Source organism: Apus apus, chromosome 2, assembly GCF_020740795.1.
Source record: "Apus apus isolate bApuApu2 chromosome 2, bApuApu2.pri.cur, whole genome shotgun sequence".
Classification (NCBI taxonomy): Eukaryota; Metazoa; Chordata; class Aves; order Apodiformes; family Apodidae; genus Apus; species Apus apus.
Window position 1 is genome coordinate 32931045 of NC_067283.1, and position 18638 is coordinate 32949682.

General features: G+C 41.3%; 1 protein-coding gene across 1 annotated transcript; it reads left to right on the forward strand.

Annotated features, from left to right (window-relative positions):
* Positions 1–6459: 6459 nt before the first annotated feature.
* Positions 6460–9773, forward strand: IL6 (interleukin 6). The gene is made up of 4 exons (XM_051610222.1): positions 6460–6714; positions 6828–6941; positions 7187–7333; positions 9555–9773. Exons 1-4 carry the CDS (start codon positions 6460–6462, stop codon positions 9744–9746), a joined length of 708 nt encoding a protein of 235 aa, XP_051466182.1. The 3' UTR covers positions 9747–9773.
* Positions 9774–18638: the final 8865 nt, after the last annotated feature.

Sequence of the window (18638 nt, forward strand, 5' to 3'; positions counted from 1 at the left end):
GCTCCCAGGATACTTTTCTTTAATAACAGCAGTGTGGAAAGAGTAAAGATTACAGATCCAATGTATTAATCCTATTATAGTGTGCCAGCATGTAATTAGAAGAGGCTACTGCTATTGTAATGAGGTTTCCTTTCACAAATTCAATCTACAACTGTAAAGGAGTTTGCTAGAACTCACCCAGAAAGGAAGAAAGACCCCCTATGTGTAAGGCACTTTCTGAGCAGTGATTTGCAGGTTTCTCAACAAGACGGTAAGGCCAAAGTGGCAAACCTCACAGCAGCTCCTCTGTGTCACTACAGGATCCTTGAACTAGAAAACCTTCATGAAACTGCACGATAGTTATTGCATAGCGCATTTTGGTTTTCCTGTCATTCATCTCCTAAGGAAAAATTCCCACACATATAAACTGCTAATAAAATGTTGTCTCCCAAAAGGAATGCACTGAAGCCTTGCATCAGATTCTGGCAATGGAGTTACAATACTTTTATCAGTGGTCCTGTTCAGCAGTGCCACCATATGTAAAAGATAGCCCTCCAGCTGGACAGTCTCCATCACTCATTACACTCACATGGGACATAAATTACATTTACCCGCTTTCAGTTCTATTTCCCTATTCTGATCTCTGGTAGAAATAAAGCTTTCTAAAGCATGAGAAGTACTATCTCTTGCATCATTTTGCATACAGTGGCAAAAATAACCACTGATACTACCCAATTTCTGTTCTTAGTGCAGAAAGAAACTGCTGCTATCCAGGAAAAAACACAAAAATATTGTTAAGCAACTTGGATTACATGTAAGTAATTTACCATGTCACAGAAAGGCAATCACTAGTAAAAGCAGAAGGAGGATGTACAGCTAAGTGTCAAACTGAGCGAGACAGCAGACCAATAAAGAGATTATGAACACCAAAAAAATTAAGCATGAATGAGGGTAAACACAGATCTACAGATGTCTCATTGAGCAATACATCAAACTTCTACGTAAGCGTGAAATAGATCCTCTGCTTACTGAACTGAATTAAACTTGCTGTGCATTCAGGAGTGTGATTGCTTTATGGGTAAACATTGACACCCCTTCGACTCTCAGAGAGAGAACCTGCCTTTTGGATCCTTTGTAAAACAAAACCTACATCTCATGTACTACATTAAAAATAGCAAACAATAAAGACAGCAAATACTTATACCACTCAGCACCTTCCGTACACTCAGGCTTCTTCCTGTGTTCCCTTTTCAGCTTTGTCGTCTTCCGTGGTGACTGAAAAACTTCACTTTTCTTGTTATACAACTTCTTTGAATTTTCATCTGTCGTGCACAGAAGAGAGCTCAAAGGGAAACAAGAAGTTCCTTAAATACAAGTGGAATTAACAGTCAATTTCTTTTTAAAAGGGGACAGAGATTTTCTATAGAAGTACAGCTCAGCAATTATTTAAAACACAATACTCATAAAACCGGATCCTTGTCAAAGCAGTGGGTGATGATCACAAACAAGCCGGGTAACAGTTAGTGTGCAGGTATAGTGCTTGTGAAAGACAAAAGGCCACTGGGGTATTTCTAATTTGGCCAGTTCTCTGCTCTGGTGCCTCATGCAGCCCTGCAAAGAGGCATCACCCACCATGCCAGGCACACTGCGCCCTGGCGGAGTCAAAGCAAGAGCTACCTTCCTTCTGCGAGAAAAGTTTGGGGAATTGCTTCCTGATGTGGTTTGTCAATGCTGCCACAGCAGCAAAGTGCTCCTAGTGCAAATCTAGGTTCACCGGTGAGTGTTATAATATTACCATTCTGGAGTTAAAATGCCTGCAAGTATTTTGATTTGAAGATATTAAGTGACCTGTGACATTCAGATATTCTCCAAGAACAGTCATCACTAGGACCTCTTTCACCTAAGACTGCATACCTGCCAGCCTGGAAGTTGACTACAGAAGACCACAGCATGATTTCTCTTCTTGACACCAAGCAGCTAAAGCTGAAAAGCAGGACATAATTTAAAGCTAACTAAGAATTTTTCCTCTAAACCTCTGATTTAGCCTAAGGCATGGAAATTCATGGTATTTGCATATGATGCACTCAAGAAAAAACATTTAAGTCTCTTACTACACATCCTAGTCTTGTTTAAAAATTATGCAAGTCTGCCTTTAGGGAAAAAAAATGAGCAATCCCCAGAGCTTTTCACCAAAAAATCCCCAAAAAACTGTAGTTCCCTGGCAAACAACCAACAGAGAACCAAAGAACTTCTAAAACCACAAAAGCACAAGGCTGTTTGCCAAGTGCACCAGCATTCTTCGGTGACATGCAGCTTCTCAAAGCCATGTTTGCTTAAGAGAAACATGACCACAGGTTATCAATGACCTGTTCAACCTGTTCCCTTCAAACACAGCACAGGGCACCTTGGTTTAACACATTTTCAAGCAGAGCCAGTGGTGACCCTTTATTTAAAAATCCACAGGCAAAAAAAAGTCCAGCTTTTGAAGCTTGGGATTTTTGATGAAGCCTGTTGAAGATGATACTACTAATTATTTGCACCACAAAAACTCCAGAAAATGTAAGAAGAGGCACATAGACATTTACAGACCCTGTAATACCAATGAAAGCTCAATGTAAGGATCCTTTTAAAAAATGAGCTCTAGAATAGGTGAAGCATTCATATCCCAATGGACTACTAAGAACTCATTTGCACTTTTTACAAGATCTGTAGGAACTCAAGATCCCTTGTTGCAAGTTCTGAGGGATTCAACCAATCAGCTTTCCACCTCATTCAAGACATTTGGAAGTTACTGGTTTAGTTATTGTCATGATCCCACTTGAACAGTCTACCAATGACCTTTCTCTTCCACACACAAACTAACACTTTTACAGAAGACCACATTTTTACTTGTATTCCCTCTCTTATTGTCAACAATACAATCTGAAGTCATAATCTCCAAATAAGCACTAGAATAGTGAAGCTTTTTAGAAAGAAAAAACAGGCCAACCCACCAAACAAATCAATCAGAGTGGAACATACTGGACCCCTAGTAATTCTCCTACTTCATTAAAATATCTTATTTTTCCATCTAGGAATCCCAGTTAAATAGTCATTTAGTTGACTCAGAGCATTCTGTAAGCAAGGTCTCCTGCTGCTGCCAGCAGCACTGAGTTTTACCTCAGCCCATGGTGGGGCTCCTTGCAGATATGTACCTGCTGGCTGACAGAAGAGGAGCGACATGCTTTCACCACGACAACCCTGCGGTCTGTAGAATTCTTCAGAAGCAGTAGCATTTCCATGCTGGTGTAACCCACCTCTCCCAGAAACAGTCCCGTCTGCAAATCTCCCAGGTTATGTATTAGGAGCAAACGTGGCATGGGCTTGCTGCAAGGCAAAGTGATTCTAGAAGAAAGAGAACATGCTCTGTAACAGGTCTATGTTGGATCAGTTGCCATATCGATCCTAGAAATCAGAGTTTTACACATGGGATTATCCTGGATTCGTTTCCTGGCCATAAACTCACCTTTGACTGCAACCAGGAGTAATTTTCATGTGTGGATAGTCTGAGAGGACGTATTTTTTACAGCATTCAGAACTGACCCCTCTCCTCCCACAAAAATGTACAAAAGTAATGCTTATTGCCCAGAAAGAAGAAAAAGTTGGATAAACACAGAGAATTCCATTTTAGAAAGGATGCAGGCATCTGATTTATAGTATAAATGACAAGAAAAAAAGAACCTGTACAGGGGAGAACAATAGCAATAAAAGGATACAAGAACAGTAATCTGTAGTATTACAAAGATGCTACACAGGAAAGAAATTCCTGTATTTAGAAATGTCACCTTCAAGTCTCAGTAATACTACTTATATATTTCAAAGTACCAGGCAAATCTCCTGACCTGTAGCTAACTCACGAGCAAGTGCTATTTGCTCATAGCTTACTACATTTTGAACAATGTGGCTACTGATGAATCAGTGTAGTACAGTGCAGATTAATTAATCCCCTCTAAGTCCTCCCCCCCAAACTTTAACCATCATTATAGACAGATCAGCACCAAGTATTTCTTTTGTGTGCAGTACCAAGTTTTCCATAAGAAACTGTCCAGAGTAACAGCAGAAGTATTTTAATGCTATTGTGCAAATTTGAGTTCCTCCTTCCCTTGAATGCTGCGCTTTGTCCTTGATTATCAAACTGAGTTTCTAAGGCATTAATGAGCAATTTCCACTGGAGCATGCAAGTATACTTTGTACTTTTGAAAAGTCACATGGACAATCATATAAAAGAGTAAACAAAACTGCAAAATGCAAAAGGAGACAATAATAACTGAAGGCTTAGAGGCTTTTAGATGAGGAACAACAGTTGAAATTAGCTTTAATTTCACTCTGATGATGTAACTACACAAATTAGCAAGACTGATCCCTGTGTAACAGTGATCACTTAACAGAAAGGTTCTCTGGAAATTACTAAGGAACAGATATTTTCATGACACAAGGAAAAAAGGACAAGCCATAAACTAGGGTTACAAAATTAAAAAAATTCAGAGCTACAAGGATGAGTAACTTACAGAATGCCTGCTGAAAAGACATTTTTAAGGAAATGTAGTCTTCTACCAATTTTAGGCTTAGTCAGCATTTTCACTTGGGTTTAGTAAAGAAAAGTTTGGCTGTTTGCAGTGAACAGGCTATGAGCCACCTGCCAGTGGAAGGAAATCCCTCTCTGAGACTTGTATGTCCATATGATACCAGGAGTTCCTATCCCTGCTGTATCTGCCCCTGATAGTTATCAGAAGGCATCAGAAGGCTTGTTGGGAGCACTGGGCTCTTCTGGTCCGGCTGTTTTAATCCTCTGGCTCCTTGCAATCAGGCCGGTTCATTTGGTACTAGTCACACACACCGTCAGTCCTATGCCTTGCTCTTATACCTGCCACCACAGAGCTGGTAAGGGAGAGCTAAGGTTACAGAAGTTCATGGCTATGGCTCCCTCAGCCACACACAGGGAACCAGGCAGGGGCAGACGGCTGCTGCCAAAAACTGTTCTCTCACACTTGGCTTTTCAGTGCTAATAACTTTCTACCAGGCAAAATTCCTGCAGCTCCCTTTCCACTACTGGTGGAACGGGGCATTATTTTAAAAAGCAGAAGTACCCTGCTTCTTTCCTGAAGCTTTCTCTCCAAGCTGTTCTTAGAAAATAAATTAGCAACATCCGATTTTTTTTAAAAGGGAGAGTCCAAGTGAGGACACCCAAGTTCAGTCACTGTATCATCTCTCTTATGCCTCATCTGCTGTTCTGTTCTCTCCACTCTACACCTTCCTATTAGCACCTCCTGAAGCAGAATCAGGTCTTTCTCTGGTCTTCCTTAGATGAGAGAACAGCACAGATTTCATTAAAAAGTAAGTTTTCAGTTTGGCCAAAATTAGTTCAAGACATTCCAAAAGTTCAGTGTCAGCATGCCTTGCACAGTTTGACTCAGCCCCGTGATCTACATGCTTCAGCCAAATGGGCACACTTGCCCTGAGTGACGAGTTCCTCTGTGAAAGGCTAAAATTCCCACCATACCTCCCAGGTAGGCAGAAAGAGGTAATGCTGCAGATAACAGGAAACTTCGTGGAATTTCCTGCAGCCACCCTCCTGTGGGAGCTGTAGGAGCTTGCTTTGATCCCTTCCCTGTGCATTAAAGCATATGAACAGGATGTATTTCATCCTGCCCATACATAGTTCACAGGGAAAGAAGAGGCAACTTAGGATTTCTACATACCCAGCATGTAAACACGTGTTTAGTTTCATATATACAAATAATAAAAATACCTGAAATATCACAGAAGCATAGAATCACAGAATCGTTAAGGCTGGAAAGGGATCTTAAAGATAATCAGGTTCCGGCCTCCCTGCTATAAGCAAGGACACCTCCCACGAGACCAAGTTGCACAAAGCCTCATCCAACGTGGCCTTAAACACCATTAAAAACCATTAAAACATTAAAATGCACTAGAACGTATACAAAGATATAAAACATCTAAAGCGTGGAGGGAGGCAGGTATGATTTTAGAAGCTTTCTGACCCGGAGCTGGCATGCCCAGAGGCTGCCGGCAGCGGGACCGGGCGGCTCCGACCCCAGCCGCAGCCGCAGCCTCGACGCCAGCCCCGCGGGGCCAGGTGAGCCGGCGGCGGGGCAGGCGGGGGATGGCCCGGCCCTCAAGGAGTGACGGAGCCCTAAGACCGCATGTTCCTTCCGACGGCTCCCGGCTGCCGCCCCCCCCCGTCCTCCTCCACCCCACCCTTCCCCCCCGCCCGGCACCGTTTCACAATCCCGCCGCACTCCGAAAGGGACGAGCTCGGCAGGGCGCGCACAACCCATGTTCTCACGCCGGATTTTCCCGGGCCATGAATAATCTCGAAGCCCCCTCGATAAATACACGTTCAGGGATGCCCGGAGCTCATTCAACCCGCCAGCCTCGCCGACGAGAAGGGGGCCGGGGCAGCAGCCAAAAAGCCGCACCATGGAGCTTCCCCAGTGCCGCCGCCGGCCGCCCGCCCTCCCCGCCGCCGCCTCCTCCGCTCTGCCGCCGCTGCTGCTGCTGCCGCTGCTGCTGCTGCTGCTGCCTGTGGCCGCCGCCGCCCCGCTGCCCGGCGCCGACTCCTCGGGGGAGGCTGAGCTGGAGGACACGGCGGGGCCGGCGCGGCTGGCAGCCCTGCCCGACTGCGTGCGGCTGGCCCGGCTGCTGCACACGCGGGCCGCCCAGCTGCAGGAGGAGGTGGGTAGCGGGACGGCCCGGGGGATCGCACCCTCCTCACACCGCACAGCCGGCCCGAGGGTGGCTGCCGCTGGGCAAGGTGCGACCAAACCTCTTGGTGTCTCTCTCCCCAGATGTGCGAGAAGTTTACCGTCTGCGAGAACAGCATGGAAATGCTCGTCAGGAACAACCTCAACCTCCCCAAGGTGACGGAGGAAGATGGGTGTCTGCTCGCCGGTTTCAATGAGGCAAGGAACCACTCTCCTTTCTGGTCTAATCCTATATACCGGGAGCAATTTTTACCTGCTCAAAAAAAATCCAACAACAACTGGCGGGAAGTTGACCCAGAGATCTGTGTCTGCTCCAGCTGCCTTTGCTGTGGCACAGACACCCCATGCTCTGTACAAGCATCACCCCTTACCCTCTGTATGTGATACTGCGATTGAGGCATTACTGAGCTGTAAGTGACTTTCTCACCTCTCTCTCATTTCAGGATAAATGCTTGAGGAAAATCTCCAGCGGGCTTTACACGTTTAGGACATACCTTGAATACATACAAGAAACTTTTACCAGTGAAAAGCAAAACATTGAATCGCTGTGCTATAGTACAGAGCACCTGGCACGCACCGTAAGACAGATGGTGAGTTCACTCTAAATTCACTCCAGTAATTGTTATGGCTGAGCACTGAGGTGCAGTCAGAGAAATAGGATGCTATGTGAAGCTGCACATTTTCCCACTTTCATTTCTGTCAGCAGAAACAAGTGATGATGGTTCCCTTATGCTCAGATGCTTACCCTTAATACTAACTTGCAGGATGCACAAAGTTTTCTTTTCTTAAATAAACTACTCTTCTTCCTACTTTCTATTCTAAGTTTTAGTTTCCAAACCAACAATTAAATGCACCGCACTGTTTTAAGAACAAAGCTAAGAATTCTCAGGGAGCTTGTTCCTGAATTGTGGAATGGCAGTTCGGTCCAAGACTTCTAATGTTGCAACCCCCTGAGAAGTAGAAATAAGTAACTTTTTTTAAAAGCCCACATAAATAAAAGCATATACATTTTTGCAGTATTACTAATCTTTAAAAATCTCCAAACCAAACTTTTAAGCCAAGCTGTATGATACACTGAGGTATCAGTAGCTTAAAAACCAAGGAAGACAGTTAAGTTCAGAAAATGAGTTAATAACTTTACTAAGTAAAAGGTGTGCTGCCTATTGAAAAGCATACATTTTGCTTGTCATCATCATTTAAAAAATCTTCCTTCTTTACAAACACCCAATTCACTTTCAAGTCAGTAAACTCAATGTATTCATTTCTGACAGTAACTTTCTATGTTTTGGAGAGCTCTGAAAGATCACACTTCAAAAATTCACTTCATTCCTGCAGTTCTTACTCATGTTAATAACCCTTAACATGAATACTTCCTTTGTCATCAGGGAAACTATTTGCTTGAGAAAGAACCACCCAGGTGAGTAAGGACAGAAATTTCAGGGCATTATTTCCTCTAAGGTGTTTTTTGGCCTCTGAAAAGCCCATTGTGTGTTTGCCATACCTTTCCTAACATATTTGTTTATGTCTGTCACTCTAAGTGAAAGGGAGCTGAACTGCATTTTTCACACTGTGCTAGCTAATTGTCCCGTGATAAGATGGCAGGTGACTGTTGGCTTCCAACTTGATATATTAGTTTACAGAAAGCTTATTTCATAACTGGGGCAGACTAACTTTTTTTGAAAATTAGTAAGATCGAAGTAATTGGAACAGGAAGAATTAAACACAGTGATTAAAAGCAAAACTTGTAGAAACTGTATAGAGTTTTTGAGAAAGAGGAGTCTTGATCTCCAGGTTGAAATTTTTTCTTTACAAGATAAGTCTATCTGCTATTCAAGGCAAGGAGAGGAAGGACAGAATCTGTCATTTCTGGTCAGGTAGATCCATCAGCATGATACCTTTCTGGGTATCCAGATACAAACTTTTACAGCATGCAAAAAGGAGATGGATATACCAGCAATGGGGTGTGTGATCAGAGTCCACTGCCAAGTAGTCTGAACAGACAGAACATTCATATCTTACTGAACTTAACAAAAAAGATGTTCCAGGAGGAGGCATGCATGCTTTTGTCACTTGTTAGAGGGTAGAGGAGATGCTAAAATCAGGATGAAGCAGCTACTTTAAACTTCTAGACCCCAAATCATCTAAAACAGGTCCATTATTTGGATGAGTACCTTCCCACTTTGTAAGACAAGTTCTTAAAAGGTATTTGGGTACTGGGTGCACAGCCCTGTCACTCAGCATTAGGTACATACCTCCTTTTACTCATCTTGCAGTCAGGATCCCACATGTCATTGCAAGTTGGTGAGAATTAGTCTCCCACGTGCCTCAATGCCTGGAAAGTAAGACTTAAGCAGCTAAACAAGTTTGACATCTTTGGAAACTGTTACTCTATTACAAAATGTAAGAGTATTCCAATGTCATCTACTTAGGACTCGGGGTAACAGCCAGTACAGATTAGGACAAATCATGATCAGCATCTTCCCACCTAACCACAAGGTCAGCATAGAGCAGGAGAGGTGTATCGATCTGTTCAGTGCAGTATGTTGGACCGCGACCCCAGACATTGGAACAAACAATATAGGGCAGATGAGACCCTCCAGTTCTTCCACAGTAACTGCAGGAGGCATCAACGTACCTCACACCCCAAGGCAAAGGAAGGGCTGTAGGGAAGCACAGGTCCCAGGAAGGTCTGTCATCCGCGGTACAGAAAAGGTGGATACGAAGATGGTTTGGAACATATAAACTGATGCTCTCCAACAAGCTCCATGACAATGTTTTAACCAGGGCACCCCAATATTGTCTTTTCCACAGGTGATCAATCCCGAGGAAGTGACCATCCCAGACTCAGCTACCCAGGAATCCCTCCGTGCAAAGCTGAAGTCAGATAAGACCTGGATAGAGAAAATCACCACCCACCTCATCCTCCGAGACTTTACTTCATTTATGGAGAAAACCGTGAGGGCTGTTCGCTATTTGAAAAACACCAGGAGTTTCAGTGTCTGAATGTTTTAATTCAGGCACAATCCTTTGTTACAAATCTGTCATGTGGCAGATGACAGTGTTGTTCTGTTTTAAGAACCAGAAATAGTAACATGGTTTGCATTTATATACGTGCTCATTTCCTTCTAGGAACCTATTTATTATATTTAAAATATTTATTCATTTCTAATGTCTCTTATTTATATTTTTTTATATTTAGGAATAATTTAAATGAAGGACAAACTTTATTTCATTTTTAATGGTACCATTCAGAATATCAATGTATTTAATATGTATTAAACAGAAAAATATTTTCAGAAGCCAGAAAAATTTTTGTATAACTTATGCTTTTAAAATATTTGAGATTGTATTTATTATTTATATTTTTAGAACAAATAAAATCTGATTTTAAAAAAAGCCACACCTGTGTAATCTGTTTGAACTTTAAATAAGATTTAGGAACTCTAGTGTACCCAATTTTTAATACCTGTAATTATCAAAATAACCACTTTCAAGAATCAGAGAGGTTGTGGAGTCTCCTCCTCTGAAGACTTTCAAGACCCTGGATGCCTTTCTGAGTGATCAGCCCTAGTTGGTTTTTTTTGGTTCTGCTCTGGCAGGGGGGTTGGACTCAATGATCTTTGGAGGTCCCTTTCAACCCCTAATATTCTGTGATTAGGTCAGTTACCTACCTAGCACATACATACACGCATATGCAGTCAGCTTGATCAACATATAATTCTTAGATTGCACTGAACGTGATACTTAAGAATGAACACAATAAAGCATCATCACTCTTGAGACACCAATGACCAAGTCCCCTGTATTATTAAATAAGGAACTTCACCAAAATTTTAATTGTAAGCATCTGCTTACAAGTCAAGCAATCTCTTTCAAACAAAAAAGATGGTAAGACACCACATTAACAGCTTTGACATGAATGCTATAATCTGATCAGATTTACTGCTATCATGCAAGGGAATTTTCCAAGTTTGATTAAATCTCTCTCACCCCTCCCCAAGAAGCAGGAAAAAAAGCATCTTAGATTCTTTCCTAAGGGGATATAAAGCAACATATTGCTGCTGATGTCAATGACTGTTGATAATTTAATGCATTTGCCTTTTGTCATTTATATTCCTCTAGCATGTACAGGCCACATAACATGAATGCACATTTCTTGACTACTGGAGAAATAAAATAAACCAAGTCCTTAACCTGAATACCAAACCACAGAAACGGTTCCTGAGCTGTATCACCTGCCTCATGGTGACTGTGCAGTTACCTGCTGAGGAATTCAGAGCCCACACCAAGGGTGCAAGAGGCACGAGCCCCTCAAGCTTTTTCCCTATAACTGGTGGAACAGTAATTACGCTCTCTCTTTTCATTTGGCACAGTGGTGCAGATGAGGAGATGAAAGGCAAGCCCTGGAATGTGGATAAGGATGTCAGTAAATGCTCCTCTTCCTCTGAGTGATTTTCCACACTTGCATTCCACCACTGGGGATGCCAAAACAGTGACCAGTCCACCCAGAGCTCACATCCCAAAGGCTCAAAAAAAACCAACCAAAACCAAACCAACCAAGGTTTTGCCCAAAATGGTAAAACCATCATCTGGAGTTGTGCAACATCTCAAGAAGGAATGAAGAGACATCAAGGTGGTCACTGACTAGATGTCTGTGGTGAACGGGTATTTCTCACAACACAGATCATCTTAGCTATCCTGTCATGTGCTCTAGAGGACACAGGAAAGCCTGGTTTAACTTTTTCCCAGCTTACTTTCACAGATTTTCTTAGTGACCATTTGGTTAGAGACCATTCTGGCCCTTATTATGTCCATAATAGTGATGAGACTCAAATGTGGATTCCACATTGGACCTTTTAAAGATTTTACTATTACTTTGTGAGAAGGAGGGGGGAAGAAAGGCAGACAGACAAACCAAAAGGTTATCTTCTCATGTCCCATTCTCCCAGTAGCAGGTGGCTGCCTGAGATTATCATTAGTTACTACGTACACTGCAGGTAAACCAACTCACACTGCTTTCTTCCTCAAATGTCAGGAATTATCTAAGATACAGGGTACTGAAATCTCACGCAACTGATAGACAAGCATCCACACCTCCTACTGGCACCATTCAGCTAGTGTCCACCACAGATTGTCAACATTTCGAGTAAAGATGTAAATGCTACTCCATTTTGGGGTGTAGATGACGAGCAAAGATTACCCCTTGATGGGTGGGGATGCCAACTTTCAAGTCCTTCCTGCAACAAAGGGTACCCCTGATGCTGCTGCTGCTGAGCTGCCATCATTTTACCTGTGGCTCCTCCACATCCACCCGCAATTCTCAGGGTACTTCAACACAGCAGCTGCCTTGCGGGCCATCGTTCCACTGTCACTGTGCCAACTTCAGGGACTGCCTCTGGGATAAGCACCACTTGATGAAATCTAGACTCCTTGGTGCTTGTGGCACATGAAGACATGCAGTGGGGAGTTCATCAGGAAGCCACAGAACTAAATGCTGTTGACCATGTCATGGGGCCTCTCAAACTAACCAAGTTACTGTCCTTTTTCCAGTTTGTTGTGTAAAAAGTGTTTTACAATCATCAATAAACACACAATGGACATTTATTTTTGTTGTCAGACCAGCACAAACACATAAAAAACTAGAATAATAGTAATAATTTATGTTCCTAACTCTTATAAATCAACCCTCAAAAATAACTGTGCTACTTTAGGCAACAATGAAATACCTCAATGTTTTTCTTGAAGAGAGCTCCCCCTAACTGACAGCTAACTCACTAGGCAAGGCAAAAAAAGCCCAGAACACAAAAAACCCTGCTAATTATTGCCTATAAAAACTGGGAAACTACCCAGCAAAGAAACATTTTGGCCACTGCTGTACAGAACCAGCCTCTCCTCACAGATGCCAGCTAGCCCTTCCCCCTGTTCCGATTGCATCTTTACTTGTTAACATCACAAAGAGATTTCAGAATGATCAACACATTACTGATTCCTTTCATCCTGAAAATTAGCTTTCCTAATGCAGGAAGAGGATAAAGCTATGTTAAAATGCATGCATACACTCTACAGTATGCAAGAAAAAGCCCACGGTATTAAGAAACTGTGTTAAAGATGAGAAACAAAATATTCTTTGGTGCTGTTTCCACGACATTAAAATGCTAGACATGATGCAACCTAATACTAAAGTAATCTGTAATGCAAAATTACTTTTTTTTTTTGCAATGAGTCTCTGAAACTTAATTTTTGTTTTGTTTTTTAACCAGATGTGTAAGAAACTTTAAAAAACAAACATTTCAGCCTGATCCACTTCACATGCTGCAGTACCACCCCCCGCCCAGTAAGCCTATGTACTGATGGAAATGCTAAATTTTGGCAGAAAGAACAGCTACTTTAAAAAGATTGTCTGCATCTCTAGTACCTTCACATGTTGTATAAATGGCTGATGGCAGCAAGGTTAGAAAGACAGAGCTGATGCTACAAGAGATGGAAGAGTTATGCCACCAGTGAAGCAAGGGAAGCAGGACCATCAGCAGTAATGAGCCATTAGCTTGGCTTAGCTCGATGGGAAACTTCCCCGTAAATCTGCCACTGTTACACGTGACTAACAGTCTTCTATGCATTCAATGTAAAGGATAAAATTGTGGAAGGGTATACATCAAGGTCAGATCCTATTGGTCAAGAAGTGATGCCTATATAAATATATATGTATTACTACAAACCTTGTGATACTGGGTGGGAAGCTTTCTCTTATAACTTTGCTTCTCAAGTCCAATGATTAGATAAAAATTTCTGATCCCAGTGATTTTCTATGTTCTTCTTGGTAAAAGGAACAATAAAAGCAGAAAATACAACCTCTACAGGCTACTACACTGAAATACCATTTAAACACTGAACAGAAGAAAAATCAACTGATATCTGTAATCTAAATATATTTAACCACAGCTCGGTACACTTCCAAGACTGACTTTGGCAGTCATCAGAAAACACACTACAGAAATTTTGCTATGTGAATTTCTATTCAGTGACAAGAATCTAAGACTGAATCTTTCATGGGGAAAAAAAAAAATATTTTTTAAAAATTAATACATCTTCAGATTCAGAAAACTAAAATTTGCCCTGCCATACTTATTTCTACCAGACAATGCTTACCTAACACAGAATTTTCAAGGTTTTATTCCGTTTCAACTGTACTGAGGGCAAAATTCTGACTGGTTTCAGGAACAGCAAAGGTATTTATGACTCATTGTTTCTCCATCCCTTTGAACTTACATATTAATAGATACAGTTGCATAGGCTGTACCATATAAATAGGGACAATATGATGTATAATCAAATTATATTAAGTTTTATTACATGAGAGAATCACTTAAGAGTTGTCACACACACACAAATGTAAAATCACCAAGGGAAAGCTCCCGTCCTCAGCTCAAGATAGAAACATTAGCTACTGCGTCATCACTGCTGCACAGCAATAGTCTTTGTCTCCTCTTCCACTTCTAACCATCTGGGAAGAGATGCAAAGGGAAAAGGGACTGTATAATGACTATGCCTGTGGATCCCACATTACCATGCATTAACAAGTACTATGAAGTTTGACTATGAATACCCTCAAAATGCAAGACCTATACCCCTCCTAATCATATAGCTCCGTAACTTGGGTTGGGACTATAAAAGAAAAATGATTTTTTTAGAAGAGAGGCCGTCTGGGATGAAGGCAGATGTACAAGTAATCTTCCGGTCTGACTGGAAAGCGGCTGCTATCAGCTTGCAGTCTCACAAACTGCACCATTTGGGGGGGTCCCTACAATAATGAAGTGGACCCTGAGAAACAGAATTGGAACATAACTAGAAATCTATGCTTATTTCACTTCCCATGCTAATAACTGCTCCCTACTTTTCAGTCACTCAAACTTATTTTTGATAGAAACTTGGAATTTATTTCTTAATCAGAAGAAATGATGAGTGTAAATACTCTTTTCCACTTTAGCAGTTTTACTGCTGTTTTACCCATCCCCTAATCCTTAATTAACACAAGCATAACCAAGAAACAATGCATGTAACCCACAAGCTTACCCAAGAAATGGCTATTGCATTGCACACCATCATGGAAAAAAGATTTAGAAATTGCAATTAAGTAGTCACTTGTAAAAATTAAATTAGTCATATGACATTTAACCAGGATGTGGTCTATACTCCTGGGGTGAGAAGAGATGTAATGAGCTTTTATTTCCAAATATATCATCAGGGTCATCATAGCTTAAATTCCAAGTCTGTAACAAAATATTTCCAAAAATATCCAGGGTATATAGTTTGTTCTAGCATTTTTTTCCTGATAAAATACAACGTGTTAAATCCATTTCACTTACAACAAACGTACTGCTATAAAAACAGACCTTAAGAAGCACTTAATCTGTGGCCATTTTGGAAGACAGCTGTACAAAGAAGCAAAGGGTAGGTTTTATACATTACCATCACAGGGGCCTGTTGTGACAGATCTATAAACATTACTTTGGTCTGCAGTTTGCGTGTTTGAAAGCAACAGGTTGAGTGTTAATGTGAGCTTTACTTATTAATTCATTTTTTTAAAAAAAAGCGCACATACCCTCTGTTTTATAGCTGTGGTGAGATACACTACAGCAACTTTCTACCAGCTGTGTTTACAATGGGAATTTGAAGCAGAATTAAATACTTGTTCCAAATTTTCAATGAACTTCACTTCTACTCCACAACTAGTGAGGCCTTAACGAGTTTTTGGAACAATCAAGTAGGTTCCTTTGTAATTTAAATTATTAAGAACGAATTTAGACTGAAAGCCAGTTATCTTCTCTTCTCCCTTGTTTAGTGATGACACTAAACAGGCAAATTTTTCACACCCATCATCAGGAAATTCCCAGTCCACACACCAAGATCAAGAAAACGACCAAACTTGCACGACTCCCTCAGCATTACACACCGAGTATCACAGGTCTCTGTAGACTGTTCTGTCATCTTTTTACTGTATTTACACCTTTAAAAACCTTGTCCATATTTCCTACTCTTTATTCTTCTTCTGATTGACTCTGCCTTTATTCTCTTTTTGGGACCCTAAATTTCTGCCTACCTTCCTTCCTCTTAGCCCAGGATCTTTGACCCCCTTGCACTGTTTGTTATGCCTGTACCAACAGGCAGCTCTTCAAAGCCAGGCTTTTAGGAGATGCTTTGCTAAAGAGGCTGTGATAACTGAGGGCTGGCAAGTTGCTGCCCACCACAATCACCCAATGGTACCAGGTTGTAACTTATCTTCTGACTCCAACTGAAAATAATGATGGGAGAGGCAGTTTTAAGAAAATATAGAAGTGATAGAAAACATAGAAATTGTTCCTGAATGGTGAAGCCACCAGCAGCTGTTTTGGTCAGTGTGTCAGCGAACAAGATATTCAGAAGAGATGGGATCATATTGTTCCTTGCCCATTATGACCTTCTGACACTTCACTACCATCTCGCACCCAGTCTGGCCAGAGAAGCAGCAGTGCATTTCTTCAGCCCTAGGTTATGGACAATCCCTTGTTCAGATAGAGCCTCCTAGGCTCCTCCTAGGAGACCAAGCAAAAGTCATTGCTGCCATTGTCACCACTGCAGGAGGCAGCAGACCAGCACTTTGATAAGGAGAAATGTTGTCTTCCTGATGTGAAAGGATCATGGGCATGGGACTGCAGGTCACCAGAGATGGAGAAGAGGGCATTCTTCTTGCACTGAAATCCCCAAGGTGCCTTCACTTCTGACAAGCAGTGTAATGAGCATGGCAAGCTTTGATCTCCCTGAGAGTGGTCCAAGTGGAAACATTCCCCTTGGCCTCTTGTAATTGTTACCAGGTACAGAAGGCTCCCAGCAACAGCCTCCCACCTGGGGTATTTCCCTGACATTGAGGAAGCCACAAGCACACTGCACCTCCAACTTGCAGGCAACAGGCACATGGCACACAGCCAAAAAATTCCTGTCTCCAGATAAGATCAGCTGAAGGTTCACTGAAATTAGTACAATCTTCACAGCACACAGGAAGGAATCAATTATTTTATTTCACACATCTCAGACTGTGGTCTTGAGCTCAGCTGCGGAAGTCACAGCTTGATTTTCAGTAACACTCATTGACTTTATTCCAATACTATGAGTTCACACGTAGTCTCAAAGGACTGGATCACAAACCCCATTACAGGAAAGAATCCATATTTGGCTGCAGAAACTACCAATTTCACTTGACTGAGATCAATACAGTGAAGCAGGGGAGCTCGTGTTTGTTCAAGTGTCTCCCATCTGACAGAAAAATAGATCTCTCACAAGTTTTACTGGGATAAATATGAAAAAGCAGAAATTAGAGATTGAAACACTCAGACAAGTAACTCCTAACTTCAAATCCTTAACCCACAGCCTAGACAACCCTGAGAGTTCCTTCACTTCACTCCAGAGACTTGACCTCTTCCTTCTAGCACCACCAAAAAGAGTCTTGATAAAACTAGCATATTTGCTCATTATTTCAGGGAATTAAGATTCTTCACAGGAAACTGTTAAAACATATATCCTCTAAGAACAGCGATCTGCTCACAGAAGCACAACTGAATTTTGTAAAAATGGTCATGACTGCAAAGTAATTTCAAGACATTGCTACCAAACACTTCTACATTTTTAAATTGGAAAAAAAAATTTGATTATCTTATGCTGGTTTTTGCTACCTTACAATTAATTACCAAGGCTTATTAATGCTTATCCTGGTTGGCTTTTTTACAGGGGAAAAAAATGGAGTGTTTATTTAAGGAGTTTCACTCACCTTTTAGTTACAGAGAGAAAGATACACTGAAGGCAACACTGGTTGTACAAATAAAAAAATGTTACATTGCACATTGGCATTAAATTTAACTTGAATGTACTATGAAAGACTTTTTTTCTCCCTCAATTTGAAACTCAAAGGTTCAATGCTAGTGACTTTCCTGAGCCATACTTGGATTTTTTTTTAATTAGGAAAACAGCTTCACTTATTTCCGCAATAGGAATGAACTACCAAAAATTTGCTACCCACTGTGGGTAAAATGAAAAAGAATTGCACAGGCACTATTTATCCAATAATTCCAAAAAACCCTGAGCTACAACTACTTTAAAGGGAAAATTTTCTGCATAGCAAGTTCACAAAATCTGGCCTGTGCTTGATATATCCACACTTATGTGCAACTTCTAACAAAACAGAAAAAAACTTCCCTATTCTCTACCTCTTGCCAAATACTATTACTCTTGGAAAGCAGCCAGAGCAACTATGTAGCGGTGAAGGCCCACAAACCACATCCCCAAATGTCTGACACACAATAAGCCCTTCTGCAGGTGTTTGGGTCCATCCACCCATTGCTGTATTTTGGGTACTGTATCCCCTTGGTGAAATGCAAAAATCTCATTTTGAGAAATCTGAGTTAATTTACCCTGAATACCATATCTCTCAATATTGAGTATCTCTGATTACTCCACTATATTCAACAGAAGCATAAAGGTCCTGAAGATGACTAAAGCCACTATGGAGTACCAACAGATTATTTAATTACTGTTGTAGCTAGGTAAGAAAAAGGATCAGAATTTGAAATCCTTTCATAATTTAAGACATAGGAGTGGTTACAATCTCAAGCTACCATTTGAAAAAAGGCACTAGGAAAGCTGCACTAGCAACAAGACACAGGGTCACCAGAAAAGTGTTCTGCATTCTGTCCTTGCTCTATTACCCTGCCAGTGGTCTATTATCATTAGCCATCCCACTATTTCATGACATTTGATTTAATTAGAGCAACTAATGGAATTTCAAGGAACATGCTGGTTTGCATTAGCTTTTATGAATGTTTCCCACTTTTTTTCTTTCTGAATTTTTGTCTTTCAATTTAATTTTTT